The 16,907-nt window shown below is 41.8% G+C and overlaps 1 protein-coding gene across 1 annotated transcript in view; it reads left to right on the forward strand.

Annotated features, from left to right (window-relative positions):
* clvs2 (clavesin 2) overlaps nt 1-16,299 on the forward strand; it is a 79,676-nt gene extending 63,377 nt beyond the window's left edge. Inside the window, exons 3-5 of the mRNA XM_078213708.1 lie at nt 1,868-1,978; nt 10,565-10,785; nt 16,215-16,299. Coding sequence (XP_078069834.1) covers nt 1,868-1,978; nt 10,565-10,785; nt 16,215-16,299 — 417 coding nt within the window. The remainder of the gene's footprint in view (nt 1-1,867; nt 1,979-10,564; nt 10,786-16,214) is intronic.
* Nucleotides 16,300-16,907: the final 608 nt, after the last annotated feature.

The following is a 16,907-nucleotide window of genomic DNA, read 5'->3' on the forward strand; positions in this document are numbered from 1 at the left end:
TCCTGGGCCAACACGACTAACATTAAATTCAACTGACCATTTTTGTCACCTATTATCATGCCTGCTATAACGTAGCTTTGCCACAGGCTCCCAAAATGGCCACTTTTCTGAGTGATTCCCCTCTCAAGCACCATGACCAAGCTGTTCCCAGGGAAGGAGGCAATTCCTTCCACACCCAGTGCCTTCGTCTTTGTACAACTTTCAGCCTCCAGAGAAAACAATGCTGCAGACCTTCATACTATCCAAGTCCAGGTGATTCAATAATCACGAGTCACGTAACAATGGTGCAGGAAGCCAAGGCGATTAGTTTGAATTAGCCAGCCTTACAGATTCAGCGGAGTAAGTCCAACCACAGGATCAGAAACTGAGTGTGCTGGGAGCAACAAACATCTTTCAGTCCAATCATAGAATCAGTTCTTCTGAAAATCATTTCTGTTAATGAATGATGCATAGCATGTTCTATTCTGTGTCTGTGCACAATCGCCCTACGCTGAAACTCAATGGAACTACAGACAATGAATTTCCTTGCAATTCCTCCCACTCCACCTGCTATAACTGAGGCAGAAGTGCAGCAGGAACCCTGTATCTACCACACTTCATGCAAAGTCACAATGGTATTGTGGGAGCAATGTTGAGAAGTTCTGGACCTGTAGAGTATCAGAATCATATGACAAAACCAGTCATTTTGTAATTGAACCTCCATGAATCTATAGCTTTAATTATTTCTCTACCAAAATATCAATCATAGCCTTCTCAATAAGTATTTCTTGTGTGCATCCAACCACCTTTTGCAGAGTGCCCCATTTTCTACCTGCTGGTTTTACCTTTAAGGGGAAGAGTCATTGAAATCAAGACATAGAAAGATAATGTCAATCGTAGAAATTCCTTCTCACACTAGTTCTCACATGATGACATGTTTAATAATGTTGGTGCTTACTGTTCATAATATTAATGGACAAATATGAACATCTGCCCACTAGCAAATATTAACTCATTTATTTTAAATGGGTTAAGGCCTGTGTTATGATATCATGCTGAGATTATCATACACATCTTAAGTGTTTACTGCTGATATCGCCAGCAGCTATTCCTAGGCTATAATTATCTTACTTACCACATCCTTGTTAACATTTCTCAGCCAGAAAACATTTTTTTGGGTGCTTATTTCCCTTTGCCACTGATTACAGCGATATTTGCCTTAACGTTATGCTCTAAACTTAATGGATTTTTTCCCTCCTTTCCTCTCAGGGTTGTTTAATCTGCAAGCTGCCTTTGTTACTACATGTTCTATTTATTTCCGACCCTTCCTTGTCCTCCAAGTATGTTAACCCGATGCTTCATTATAATAGCCAGCTGAGCTTGGAGTCCTTTGTTATTGAAATATGCTTCTCTCTGCTGGCAATCAGCCATTTGTTCCCATAATTGCACACTCCAGTTTGTGAGATTTAGACATAATTGGCTTATTAGGTGCTTGAGAAGTGTTAAAGAATTGTTGTTTAAGATGCATTGTGATTGGCTGATATTTCTCATTACAGCTGACATCCATTTTTGGTAGCATCACATTACCGAATTATAGGCTCTTATGTTTTGCAATTAGAGCAGGCCTCATTTCGAATATTTTATTCAAGAGTAATTTGAGGCCGCACAGTTCCTGATGGGGGAGACTAATTAAACATGTTATTTGAAAAAGCGCTGTACTTTGAGTTCAACAACTTTGCAATTCTGTGATCGTGATCTCTGCAGGAGTCCCCATATGTTGCTTGCATGTAGTGTGAAGGGGGTAAACAAGTAAATCCATTGGAATTAAATACAAATCTGGCACCGTTAAAAGACTCACTCCTTCCTAAGTGTATTCCTTTCATTACAGGACAGCTTTCCCTCTCGATTCGGAGGAATTCATTTTGTCAATCAGCCCTGGTACATTCATGCTCTTTATACTGTGATTAGGCCCTTCCTGAAAGAGAAGACCAGAAAAAGGGTAAGACAAATATGTTTAATAAAAGTACGAATGCTAGAAATTTGAAAAGGAATAAAATGCTGGAAAAACTCAGCAGGTCTGACAGTATCAGTGGAGAGAGAAACAGAATTAATGTTTCGAGTCCATATGAGTCAAAGCTTAGACTAAATTGATGATTAAAGGACATGAAACCGCACCCAGCCTGTTATCAGCATCCTACGTAAATAGTATCTTTGCTGTAGACCTGAAAATTAGCAATTTTCTCTGTTCACCCAAGTGTAACAGGTTATTTATAGCAATGGTGCAATTATAATCATACAAGAGGACTGTCTTTCTTAAGTTTCTGTAACCTGTACTCTATTCAAGTGCAACTCCCTACTGGGAATACAGGATCAGTTAATTTATCTTCTTGTGTGTACAAGGCATTGTAATGAATTTTGATCAGATTTACTTCATTGTGCCACATAAGCAAACAAAAAAGGCTTTGCCAAACAAGTTGTCATGTTAAACAGTCCTTGTTTAACATGACACTCTGTTGTTAAGGGTGAGTTTATGACTTTGCAGTCACGTTAGGGAGTCTTTTCCACTGATAGTACAGACTAGAAACTCTGATGTGTTCTGTACACATAACAATACATGCCTCCATTTATACCATGTGCTCTCAGCAGACAAGGCTCCCCATGGAGAAAACAAAGTTGAAAACTCGTCCCTTTCAGTATTCTTCCATGAAAGCATAGCTTTAAGATGAAATATTGCATCACTGAATGTTACCTTATTCCCACTTTTGTGTTACTATATATTATATTAACCAGCTGTTCACAAATCTGCTCATGGGAGCAATTTAAACTCATTCTTTTGGGGTAACACACTTCCAGTCAGATAAATGTCCTGCTCTGTGCTCCAAGAATCTGAGTTAGATATAAGCATGGGAATTAAAGACAGGGTTATATGCTAAGGGCAGGCTGCTTGCACCCCAGCATGGATTTTGGGAGCGAGCCTGCCTCTGTTTGGCCAGCTCAGGCTGCTTTAATTTTTCAAACAGCGCCCCTTTAATTAGAATAAGATGCGACTTCCGTCCATCTCCAGGAGGAAGTCTTGCCTCATGGAGCTGTGGGCCAATCGAAGGCCAGCAGGTGCAGACCAATCAGAGGGCAGGGTGGATATGGGAAGACAAAGCTGTGAGGAGGATCCCCCAATTGGCACAAGAGGATGGGGAAGGGAGCACACCCCGCTATTTCACTGATCAATATCCAGCAGAGTTAAACCTATTGGATTACTGCTCTGACGAAGGGTCATCCAGACTCAAAACATTGGGGCCTATTTTACCATTTTGATTCTAAGTGCTGGGCGGACTTGAAACAGGGAGTGTTTCAGATCCGACTTTTAGACCCGTTCTCAGGCGCCCCCATTCGCACTCTACCTGCAAAAATATCAGCGATTCCGAATCTCGCTGCACAAGCCTGTGGGCGAGGCTTAACGCGCCCGAAATCCTGCAGCTCCAATAGGCACCTCTAACTGCGCATGCACAGAAAAAAAATGATAGAATGCTGCTCCGCTGCCACATACCTCCCGGGCTGGATAATGTCTCCCCCTGGCCACCACAGACATTGCCCCACCCCCACAACATTACTGACCCCTTATCCTCCCCACACCCCGCCACCCAGACCAATCATGGGACCCTCCCCCCTTCTCCCCCCTCCGATCTCAGGCAGAGTGGTAGTGGACCCCCTTCCCCCCACTGATCACAGGCAGAGTGGCAGCGAACCCCCTTTCACAACCACTGATCTCAGGCAGAATGGCAGCAGACCCCCCTTTCACCGCCCCCCCCCCCACTGATCTCAAGCAGAGGGCCATCAGATCCACCTTCCCACCTGCCCCCCAACCCATCCCCCCCACCGATCTCAAGCAGAGAGCCATTGGACGCTCAGCACTTACCTCCTCACTAACCCTCACTGATGGAGTGCCCGAATCAGATTTACATGAAGCATATCTGTTTCGCATCGATTCCGAATGGGGGAACGCAGTGGTAAAGGGGGAAGTGTTGGTAAAGTTGGGTGTGCAACCCATTAAGTCAATTTAATCAAGTTTTTTGCGCCTGAAAACAGGTGCAACGCGATGGTGAAATTGGGCCTGTTGTCTCTACTCTCGCTCCACAGATGCTGTCAGAGCTGCTGAAATCTTTCAGGGTTTTCTGTTTTTGTTATTGGATTGCATGTTGGTCGCAATCCTCTCTTGAAGCCTCCTAAATCAGAGTGGTGGTGGGGTGCGTCCTTCAAGGGACATTAATTGTCCACCTAAGAGTCTCAATTGGGCCATAGCTGGGCAGCCCAGCTGTTCCTAAAATTATGGCAGTGGCAGGGGGCAGTGAGCGCATCACTAGTGGCACAGTGCCCTTGTTTTATGGATGCACCCACCTGTTTTTTCCCACCAGTTGCCTGTAAAATTCAGCACTAAGTACTTCATTCTTCCAGACTGGATCCATTTTAATTGATGTTCTCATTTAAAATTCTGAATAAGATCCTGAGATTTAAGACTGTCCACTATATTCTTCTATGGTTCAAGTGCAGGCTTAACTGAGAGAACTTTGCAGCTGCTCATGATAGACCTGATTTGGAATGATGAGGGTATTTGAAAATTAGATTTTTTTAAATCTCCCAACCTAAAGAACACAAACTTTCACTGAAAACGTCAGAAAACAAGAAATTTCCCCATGTTCCACAGGACTATCAGCATGTGACCAACATTCACTCTAAACTGCACAACAACCTGAAAGTTCCCACAAGGGCAATACACATGTTGGCATCTTGGGTTGACACACATGCTCAGCCATGCAAAATAGTTTGTTATATCGTTGTTACATTATTCATAATTGTTATGAGAATGTACATCTGGGGCGCCACATTTAGTTGCTGTACTGCGTTGTTGTGCCAAGCGAGAATGTCTACCAGCCACATGGAAAGCAGCAAGAAAAACACCCAGCATTTTGAGTTTAAAGTGTGATTATTTGTGACTCATGAGAACCAGAAGACATAATGTGGCAACAGCAGGTTCGCAGTGAGTAAAAACCCAACCATTTTTAATGGATTCGATGCTGAATTAGACTGAAAAAAATCAACCTGAATTCATACCAGAGAGGAAAAAACTGAGTGAATCATGCAAAATTGAAATGGTCACTGCCAAGCAATGATGCTCAACTCTCCAGCCCATGATGAATTGGGAGACTGATGATGTTATAGAGGCATTTGAGAAGTTGAAAGAAAAGTGCATGTTGACATCCTGCAGCTTTCTAAAAGATACAAGCCAACAGGAAAAGTTCGGCTACATCCTTTTGTGTGGCAAGAATGAAAGGATTAGATTTGTTTAATAGCTGGAAGCTGAGGCGAACAGCAATAGAAACCCAAACACATTTTTTGAAAAATTGAACATACCTCACCATCAAAATCAAATCATTGGATCTACAGATATACATTTCAAGGCCTGCGGCAGGAATCAGGTAAGCCTGTTGACAAATTCATAACACTATTGAGAAATGTAGCCAAAAAATGTAAAATTAATGACACAGATGAAAAGAATTGCTAGATCAGCTCATTTGGGACTCTGCACACCTTGAAGTACAAAAAGATTTAATTTGAAGGGCAGGCTCACAATATCACAGGTTGTAGACACTGCCAGACCAGCTGAAGCTAGAAGTAGACATATTGAGGTCCTGACTACCCAAATATCTAGCTTTCAGTTAAGTCAAGAGAAAGACAGCAGGTTTGACGCAGTGAAACCACAATAAAAGAATGTGTGCCAGACAGAGGGAAAGCTATGCAAGAGCTGTGGATGACCATGAGTTCATGACAGAAGGAAATATCCCACATTTGGAACAAACTGCAGAGCTTGTGGAAAGCCCAAAGACTGGGAAGATCTGTGCAGGACAAAGAAAGAAGATGTACATGAGGTATCAGAGACAGAGTGACTTGATGAATGAGAAGTAAAAGTAACATCCATAGCCTGGAAGATGACGATGAGCTTGGGGATGCCATAGGAATGGGAACCAGACAACTGCATGAAATGGCTGGAGAAAATTCACGCAACCTTTCCCATCAGGAAGAGAATGAGAAATAAGCCCACAGCAACAAATCTGAAGCTAAAGCTTGGTACCAGAGTAACATAATTCTACTCCGAATATTCCGGAAGATTGTTCATGAAAATTTAAAAGTAAATGGTTACTCAAGGAAAGATGCTCTGAAGCCAAGAATCGAGGAACTGAGGAACTGAACCATCCAAATGAGAGTGGCACATGAGGGAAACGTTGCATGTCACGGAAACAGGTGGTCCTGCTATGAGAAGTTGTGGAGAGCTGAAGCTTATCTCAGTAACCATGAGTTGAAGGAGATGGCACTGAGGGTTGTAGATCCTACACCCATTGAAAAGCATCTTTTGATCAGAAGCCAAAATTAATCTAGTGCAAATGTATGACAGGGTGGTACCCAGAGTGTTTTGATGAAACAATTGGATATTTTGAAGCATCACATTCACTACACACCCAGCAATGAAACCGGTGACTCATTCCACATGTAAATTAGTAGTAAACTAAAAAGAAAGCTTAAAAGCAAAGAGATGGATGAAATGAAGGTGATCCCAGGAGACACAGAGCCTACAGATTGGGTAAATTCCATCGTGATTCCATTGTGGTAAGACAGTAGCCAAATGGGCAGTTAAAAATTTGCTTGGATTCTAAAGGTCTTAATCAAAGAATAAAGATGATTCACTATCCGACTCCAACCCTGGATGCAATCACACCAGCATTGGCATGGTGGAAGTTATCAGCAAGTTTGATGCAAATAAATGAAGACTGGAACATGAAGCTTGATGAAGAATTTTCATTGTTGAGAACATTCAACACACCTTTTGGTACAACTTCCTGCGTCTACTCTTTGCCCTTAAATTGAGCCAGGGTGTTCAAGCAGAAAGTAGATAAGACATACTGAGGCTGTAGAAGAGCAGTTGACATAACTGATGATATCCAGATCTGTGATGTAGACGAAAGAGATCACGACCACCTTGTACATGGAGCCATGGAGAGAACCACTAAAGCTGGGTTCAAACTAAATGCAGCCAAATGCTTTGTGAAGATGACAGAATGCCAGTTCTTCAGAACGGTGTACGTATTGGACACAAACCAAGTCCTGGAGCAAACCGCAGAGCTTGTGGAAAGCCCAAAGACTGGGAAGATCTGTGCAGGACAAAGAAAGAATTTGCAAATGAGGTATCAGAGACAGAGTGACTTGATGAATGAGAAGTAAAAGAAACATCTATAGCCTGGAAGATGACGATGAGTTTGGGGATGCCATAGGAATGGGAACAGGACAACTGCGTAAAATGGCTGGGGAAAATAAATTCACGCAACCTTTCCCATCAGAAAGAGAATGAGAAATAAGCCCACAGATATCCCTGAGACAGAAGCTCGAAGAGACAAGAAAGTGCTGAGGATTGCCTTGGATTGATTAAGTACGTGAGTTCTTTCGTACCTCACATGTTAGAATAGACAGCAACTATGAGAGATGATAAAAGAAGATACTGAGTGCCAGTGGTCAGAGTTACACAAGTAATATGCAAGGAGACAAGTCAGTCATACTACAACAGAAAGAAACCTGTCACTTTACAAGTACGTGCTTCCACAAAGGGACTGGGAGCAGCCCTGATACAAAATGGGAAATCGACAGCATTCACATCAAAATCACTAACATCAGCTGAGATCAGATATGAGGCTTCAGAGTTATAATTTAACACTGAAATACAGGCTAGTAACAGAAATCATGCTGGCAGATTCCCTATCTCAGTTGTCGCCAGAGGAGAATTTTTTTATTATTTTGTATTCATTCACGGGATGTGGATGTCGCTGACTAGGCCAACATTTATTACCCATCCCTAATTAACTCTGAGAAAGTGGTGGTGAGCTGTAGTCCATGTTGTAAAAGATTTATCTATAAGGATCCATCACTTAGTGAACATTATACAACTGAAACTGAGTCAAATTAGAGATAAGACCATTGAAGAGTTCAAGATGCTCTCCCTGTAAGTGATTCAGAGACAACTTAGAAACAGCAAGTGCAGCTGGCAATATGATAGTACTGGCCTATCAAAGGTGACATCCTACTAGGAGATGGTGCTCCGCTGGCAAAGCCCAGAACAGTCATACCCAATATGATGCAGGAAAAATTTGTCCAGAAGGTGGATTAGTTTTATCTTGCATTGACACCCACAAAGATATACAAAGATTGGAGTCTACGTGTAACGTATGCCAGAAGTACAAAGAGAGCAGAAAGAGGAGATGATAGCTACCGAAGTACCACCCAGACCATGGCAGGCTGTGGGTCCAACATATTCACACAAAATCAAGAATGGTATTTCGTAATTGCAAACTACTACTCAAAGTTCCCTTTTATCTGAAAGTGAAAGATTTAACAGCTGTAACAATCATCTCAACAGTACAAGTTCTGTTCACTGAGCAAGGGATTACTGAAAGAACAACAGAGACATAGATAGGATGCAAAGCTGGGCTGAAAAATGGCAAATGGAGTTTAACCCTGATAAATGTGAGGTGATTTATTTTGGTAGGACTAATTTAAATGTGGATTACAGGGTCAAAGGTAGGGTTCTGAAGACTGTGGAGGAACAGAGAGATCTTGGGGTCCATATCCACAGATCTCTAAAGGTTGCCACTCAAGTGGATAGAGCTGTGAAGAAGGCCTATAGTGTGTTAGCTTTTATTAACAGGGGGTTGGAGTTTAAGAGCCGTGGGGTTATGCTGCAACTGTACAGCACCTTGGTGAGACCGCATTTGGAATATTGTGTGCAGTTCTGGTCACCTCACTATAAGAAGGATGTGGAAGCGCTGGAAAGAGTGCAGAGGAGATTTACCAGGATGCTGCCTGGTTTGGAGGGTAGGTCTTATGAGGAAAGGTTGAGGGAGCTAGGGTTGTTCTCTCTGGAGCGGAGGGGAGCTGAGGGGAGACTTAATAGAGGTTTATAAATGATGAAGGGGATAGATAGAGTGAACGTTCAAAGACTATTTCCTCGGGTGGATGGAGCTATTACAAGGGGGCATAACTATAGGGTTCATGGTGGGAGATATAGGAAGGATATCAGAGGTAGGTTCTTTACGCAGAGAGTGGTTGGTGTGTGGAATGGACTGCCTGCAGTGATAGTGGAGTCAGACACTTTAGGAACATTTAAGCGGTTATTGGATAGGCACATGGAGCACACCAGGATGATAGGGAGTGGGATAGCTTGATCTTGGTTTCAGATAAAGCTGGGCACAACATCGTGGGCCGAAGGGCCTGTTCTGTGCTGTACTGTTCTTTGTTCTAATAATGTGTGACAATGGAACCGAATTCACCTCCAGAGAGTATAAGGGTATGGATTTAACATCATCACCTCATCTTCACATTACCCAAGGAGACAGGGGTTTATGGAAAGACATGTCTAGACAGTCAAGAGAACCCTCATGAAATGCTGAGAGAGAAAGGAAAACCTAAACCTTGCCTTACTGTCACTCGAATCTACACCTCTCAAGGCTGACATGAAACCATCTGCTGAGCTATTACTTGGAAGAATGTATAAGATTCCTCTGCCAAGGAAGATTCTCCCTCCAAGTGAACAGGAGGAAACAGAACAACTTCTGATGCATAGGTAGAAGGCGGTCAACACTTCAACAAGTGTGCTAAACCCCTGCCTGAGCTGTTGAAAGGACATACTGTACATGTACAGGATCCAATCATGGAAACCTAGAAACCAGCAAATGTTGCTGATGAAGCTGAGAGTTCAATGTCATATACATCACTGAGACCAAACCCGCAAAAACAAAATGTGAAGGAGCAGAGTCTATATTCAAATTACACCTGAGCTGGAGAAGCCAGAAAAGATTACCAATAACACTAGCAACAGCACTAACCAACAAGACAACTTCAACAAATGGTGCAATATCAACAACTGTACTAGCAAATGACACAACATTAGCAAAATCAAGCATGATTCTACAACACCAGGAGCAACAAGTACAGCACAGCCGATACTGTGTGCCAACTCACCACTGAAAGTGATTCGTTCTAAACCTACAAGATGGAGGTATACAACCTCCTATAAGCAATACTCTCAATAATGCTTTGAGAAAACAAGCTTTAAAAGATTCTTAATTTTTTTCATTTTAGCCAATTGTTAATCTTTAATTTAGAAAAAAACCATCAATGAATAGAACGGTTATATTGATGCGTCATTATAGTTGAACAAGGTATCTTCAAGGTGAGATTGACATACTGTGAGATCCGCTGGAAACTCACTTGCACAAAAAGGGTAATTGTTATTCATGGATTGGTCATTGCTGGTAAATCCCAGTGACTCCCACTAATCAGAAAAAAAACAGGAAATTAGTGGCCATCTTTATCTTGTTCCACACAAGGTGTGACACAGAAATTGTTGCAAAAAGGTAAGGATCACATGGGATTCTGTTGAGTTTAACATTGTGACTAACTTTATTTCAAAATTAGTTTGAAATGTGTAACTGTTTTATTATTTTTGGTATCTAAATTTATGTGCTATTTGCTGCATTTATCTTTCTAGATATTTATGCATGGAAATAACCTAAACAGTCTTCACCAGCTTATACATCCGGAAATCCTGCCTTCAGAATTTGGAGGGATGTTGCCACCTTATGATATGGGAACCTGGGCACGAACTCTGCTGGAGCATGAGTATGATGATGACAATGAATATGTCAGTGATTCCTATAATATGTCTTTCAAAGATGTAGATAAGGGGCTCTCTCCAAAGTCCATGAAGAGGTCTGTATTCTTCTGTTTATCAAAACTGTGTCCCTAATTATACACGGTTAAAATACATTTCCCATCAAATTGTTTGATAGATTGGATAGAAAGTAGATGTTACACAGTTTCAAAGCTGTTAAGAATGTGCCTTTTCTTTTGAAATTGTGGTATTTGGCAATGAAAGGATTCTAAGTTTTGTTTTTGCAGAGGACTGCGAATGGTAAATTATTTTGCATGGTTTCTCCTACCTTAATTTAGTTTTAGTGGATGAAAAATCTTGAAGAGACTGCTGACCTTTGCAGCTAAATTCTTCATTGGTGCCCAGTTCATGACTGACCAGTATTCAGCCTTCAGGTTTTAAAGTTAAAGGTAACTTTAATTTAAAATAATCTAAATCCCATTATGCGGTCATTAAAAATAATGGAGGTGATTCTCCCAGCCTGCTGCGCTGCCAGGAGACTCAAGTGGAGGCTGTGTAGTGGGCTTCCTGCTGGGAGCCACAGCCTCCGTGCATCCGTGGCCACCAGAAATCGGCGTGGAACTGTATAAATTATTCAAATGAAGATTTAAACCTCATTAGCGGGCCCGGTACTGAAGTCTCCGGGCCTGCTGGCCTCTCCTCTCCCCCATCCTAGCCCCCCCCCCCCCCCCCCCCCCGCCCCACCTGCCCTACCCCCCGCCAGGAGTGTTTACTACAGTGGGGTTTCAAGGGAAGATTTAACTTATGCAATCTAGGGAGGTGCTAGGGCTTTCTGAACTCCAGTGTAAGATCAATACTTGGTATTTGATCTCACAATTGTTACAACAGTAAAATTAAAACATTTCCTACTCATAGCTACTTTTATGTTTATGAAAACACCAGGACAATTACTTTGTTTCTGGTTCAATGCCTATTTTAGACCGCTGCCTTAAATAAATGGGTCTGACAGATTTAGCAGTAGGCCAAATGCCTGTGCATATTGGGCACAAACTGCTACATTTGTCAGCATTTTGTCAGCTTTGTCGCCAAAAGAAAGGTATAATGCAGTCCAATGTCTACCCCATAATGCCAGCGCAACACAAAAACAGTTTGCAGCAACACTATACTTAAAAATTAGTTGTAATTCTTGTACACTAAATTGCATGATATATTTGGGTTAGTTGTGATTGAAATCTGGAATGAACAGAGGGAATCAGTGTATCCTGTTCCAATTAATCAATATTGGATTGGATGAGTTTAAATTGAAGAAAAGGAAAAGAGCTGAGAAAGTTGAAATGCAGTGAGCACGTTAAAAAAAAAACCTGTTCTTGGTTAAGTTTCATATTGTGATCAGTGATGTACTCTGATCTTCCTGAAATGGAACTGCAGTTGGGCACCCTGCTTGTTTTTCCAATTACAATTTCAATGCAAAATTTAAATCTGTACTTGGAGGCATGCAATTTGTTATCAATATTTTGACAGCGAATACAGCCAACTGCAGTTTTGCTTCACAAAGTTCATTAAAACCATAAAAGTGCTGACAGTTGAGATTACTTGCCAACATAAAATGAATGAAGGGAGAAGAAACAGCTATTAATTCTATTTAATTCCCGTTGTTATTTAGACCTTTATCAGAAGTCGCTAAATCATTTTCAGTTGGAATCATTGGTTCCTCAGAGATGCAGCATCAAAGGAGTCCAGTGGTCCATCTACCTGTGCTAGCTCTTTGAAAGAGCCTTCCAATAATCCCAATCCCTGTTTTTTCCATTACCCCTCTAAATAACCTCTGATAAGGTTCACCATGGTAGGCTTCTGCAGAAAATGCAGATGTATGGGATTGGGGGTGATCTAGGAAATTGGATCAGGAATTGGCTAGCGGATAGGAAACAGAGGGTGGTGGTTGATAGTAAATATTCATCATGGAGTGCGGTTACAAGTGGTGTACCTCAGGGATCTGTTTTGGGGCCACTGCTGTTTGTAATATTTATTAATGATCTGGATGAGGGTATAGTTGGGTGGATTAGCAAATTTGCTGATGACACCAAAGTCGGTGGTGTGGTAGACAGGTTGTCGTAGTTTGCAGGAAGACTTAGACAGGTTGCAAAGTTGGGCCGAGAGGTGGCGGATGGAGTTTAATGCGGAGAAGTGTGAGGTAATTCACTTTGGTAGGAATAACAGATGTGTTGAGTATAGGGCTAACGGGAGGACTTTGAATAGTGTGGAGGAGCAGAGGGATCTAGGTGTATGTGTGCATAGATCCCTGAAAGTTGGGAATCAAGTAGATAAGGTTGTTAAGAAGGCATATGGTGTCTTGGCGTTTATTGGTAGGGGGATTGAATTTAGGAGTCGTAGCGTTATGTTGCAACTGTACACAACTCTGGTGCGGCCGCACTTGGAGTACTGTGTGCAGTTCTGGTCCCCACATTACAGGAAGGATGTGGAGGCTTTGGAGAGGGTGCAGAGGAGGTTTACCAGGATGTTGCCTGGTATGGAGGGGAGATCCTATGAGGAGAGGCTGAGGGATTTGGGATTGTTTTCGCTGGAAAGGCGGCGGCTAAGAGGGGATCTTATTGAAACATATAAGATGATTAGAGGTTTAGATAGGGTGGATAGTGATAGCCTTTTTCCTCTGATGGAGAAATCCAGCACGAGGGGGCATGGCTTTAAATTGAGGGGGGGTAGTTATAGAACCGATGTCAGGGGTAGGTTCTTTACCCAGAGGGTGGTGAGGGATTGGAATGCCCTGCCAGCATCAGTAGTAAATGCGCCTAGTTTGGGGGCGTTTAAGAGATCCGTAGATAGGTTCATGGACGAAAAGAAATTGGTTTAGGTTGGAGGGTCACAGTTTTTTTTTTTAACTGGTCGGTGCAACATCGTGGGCCGAAGGGCCTGTTCTGCGCTGTAATGTTCTATGTTCTATGTTCTAAATACCCCCCCCTCAAAATATATTTCCAATTTCTTTTGAATATTACTATTGAATCTGCTTCCACCCGCCTTTTGGGCAGTGTATTTTATATTATTTGGTACAGTGGTGTGAAAAAAATACTTCAACATGTTGGGTGGGATTTTCTGCACCCACAAGGCATGTTTCGTGGCGCCAGAGGCTGTTTGCCATTGGTGAAGATCTTGCCACTGTCAACAGCGTTTCCCATGATATGCACCCACCACTACCAGGGTTTGCCATTGGCGGGACCGGAAGATCCCATCAACAGGAACAACCAGAAAACTCCAGCCATTGTCTCTGACTCTTTTGCCAATACCTTAAATCTGGTGGCCCATATTTTTGCCACTGGAAACAGTTTCCTTTCTTATGCTATCATTACTGTCTATGATTTTGAAGTGGAGATGCTGGCATTGGACTGGGGTAAACACAGTAAGAAGTCTCACAACACCAGGTCCAACAGGTTTATTTGGTAGCAAAAGCCATTAGCTTTCGGAGCTTTCGCATTCCAAGCATTATTTTGTAAATTGAGTTTGTATCTTTATATGCCCTGTTTGTGAACAGAACTCCCACTTACCTGACGAAGGAGCAGCGCTCCGAAAGCTAGTGGCTTTTGCTACCAAATAAACCTGTTGGACTTCAACCTGGTGTTGTGAGACTTCTTACTATGATTTTGAATACCTGTATCCAATCTCCGCTTCACCTTCTCTGCTCTAACGGGAATATGCTCAGCTTCTCCAGTCGTTCTACAAAACTGAAGTCTGTCACCCCGAATATTATTTAACTAAATCCCTTCTGTTTCTTCTCTGGATCCTTAACAACCTTCCTACAGTGTGATGGGTTAAATAGAATACAAAGTTCAGCAGTGTTTTCTAAAGATTCCTTGGCCAGGATTTTCCGGTCCTGGCGCGATGGGTCTCACCATGGCGGACCATTAAAACATCCGTTCACTTTGGCAGGACTGGAAGATCCCACCAGCAGGAGAAGCCAGAAAGTTCTGGCCCTCGTTTTTATGTTCCATGCTCTACTAATAGAGTCAAAGAGCTCCACATGCACTTATAATAGTTTCTTAACTTGTCCTGTCACCTTTAAAGATTGTATGCAGAGACCCCCAAGGCATTCTTGCTCATACACCCACATCAAAATTATATTATTTAGTTCATACTGCTTCTCCTCATTCTTCATATCAAAATGTATCATTTCACACTTCTCTGCATCAGATTTCATCTGTAGTGTATGTCTGCCCATTTCATCAACCTAAACTTCCTGAAGATTTTTAATATGCTCCTCACTATTTAGTATATTTCCAAATTTCATCTGCAGTTTTTGAAATTATGTCCTGTATATCAAAACCTAGATCAGTAATATAAATTAAAATGTGCATTGGTCCGAATACCAACCCCTGGGCGGCACTACTATAGACTTCCCTTTGGTCTGAAAAAAAACTGTTCATCACTACTCTGTCCCTTAGGCAAAGGCACTCATTTGATTTTTAACCGATTGTAACCCATTTTTCTTGTATAAATCAGGCAGCCAGGAATAGAATTTCTTCCCAGCCTGTAGAAATCTCAGCTCCTGTAATATATTTCCAGATAATGGGACGTTTGAAGGAAAAAAATTAATAATTTAAACAAGATCATTACAGTATCAATGCTGAAATAGGAGTAAAAATTGCCTCACACTTGAAGTCTGAGGAAAAAAAACTGTACACACTATGGAACAGAAATTCCACACTCATTTTAAAAATTAAATTTCCATTTTTGTTTTATTCTTCCATGGGATATGGGCGTCGCTGGCTGGCCAGTATTTATTGCCCATCCCTAGTTGCCGTTGGAGGGCAGTTGAGAATCAACCACATTGCAGTGGCTCTGGAGTCATATGTAGTCCAGACCGGATAAGAGTGGCAGATTTCCATCCCTAAAGGAGCATTAGTGAATCAGATGGGTTTTTCCGACAATCGGCAATGGTTTCATGGTCATCAGTAGATTCTTACTTCCAGATATATTGAATTCAAATTCCACCATCTGCCGTGGTGGGATTCAAACCCAGGTGCCCAGAACATTAGCTGAGTTTCTGGATTAATATAGTCTACTGATAATACCACTAGGCCATCACCTCCCTTTTGCAAGGAATGAGAAGGAAACAGGGTGCTGTAAGCAGATTCTGAGAATCTGGCCTGTCCGGATCTTTGGCTTTCGACATTAATTACATTTGACAAGCTATGTACAGTTATTGATTGCAGAATCAACTCACAGGTTCCTTGTTCTCTGGCCTGATCATAGCATTCTGCTTGTTTTGATTTCTTTCCCCGTCCCCCCCAACATTTTCTTTTGCAGTCCTGAAGATGCTGACTCAAGCTGGGTACAGTTCCATTACAACCAGCTGTCCTTCAGTGCCTTACCCGAGTGACTATTCAGTATCTTTTGAGCCTAGACAGTGAACGGCTCAAACACAGCAGGTGTTGGAAAAATAAAATCAAAAAAGCATCGCTCGTAACATATTTGTGGTCAACTCCTCGTGCTGAATACACTTTCATTTTACTTGCAGGTCTCAGTCAGTGGTTGAAGCTGGAGTTCTGAAACACATAGATAAGGATGATGAGAACACTCAACCATTACTTTCCCTGGACTGACCGCTTCCAGGCCACACATTTTTCATGAAAGAGCAACGCACTTCTTAAGGAGGAGTTGTGTGCTTAACACGGAGGATTCTGTGTAAACTATGATGGTAACATGTCACTCGGTATGAACATTACAAATTAGAAATAGGCTGTAATATTTGCAGATCCATCCTTGCCTGCCTGTTGGGATGGTAACTATCGGTATTCAAAAAGTGGAAGTGCCAACTTTACTGTAAATACATTTTCTTAACATCATCGGAAAGTATTCAAAATCCACAAGTTTAGCAGAATTCAATGTAAAATAACAGTGAAAAATATTTTCTGAGCCAAGTTTCACATGTTGTGCAGCCTGTATTAAATGCTGTCTGTTTAATCTTTTGCTCTCACCAACAGCCTTTTCCTTCAAAAAGGTTATATTTTGGTAGGAGAAAAGTAGCTTTGCCCAAGTAAAGGGTTAAATATTTCTTGTCAATTTGATTGTTTTATGGTTAACACTATAAGAATAATACTTGCATTTGTATAGCGCTTTATCACAATGAGAATGCCTCAAGCACTCCACTAAGAATTCTTCTTACCTGACACACAGTGCCCTCAAAAGCAGACAGGTTTCGCCATAATAA

The sequence above is a fragment of the Mustelus asterias genome, chromosome 5 (genome assembly GCF_964213995.1).
Source record: "Mustelus asterias chromosome 5, sMusAst1.hap1.1, whole genome shotgun sequence".
Classification (NCBI taxonomy): domain Eukaryota; kingdom Metazoa; phylum Chordata; class Chondrichthyes; order Carcharhiniformes; family Triakidae; genus Mustelus; species Mustelus asterias.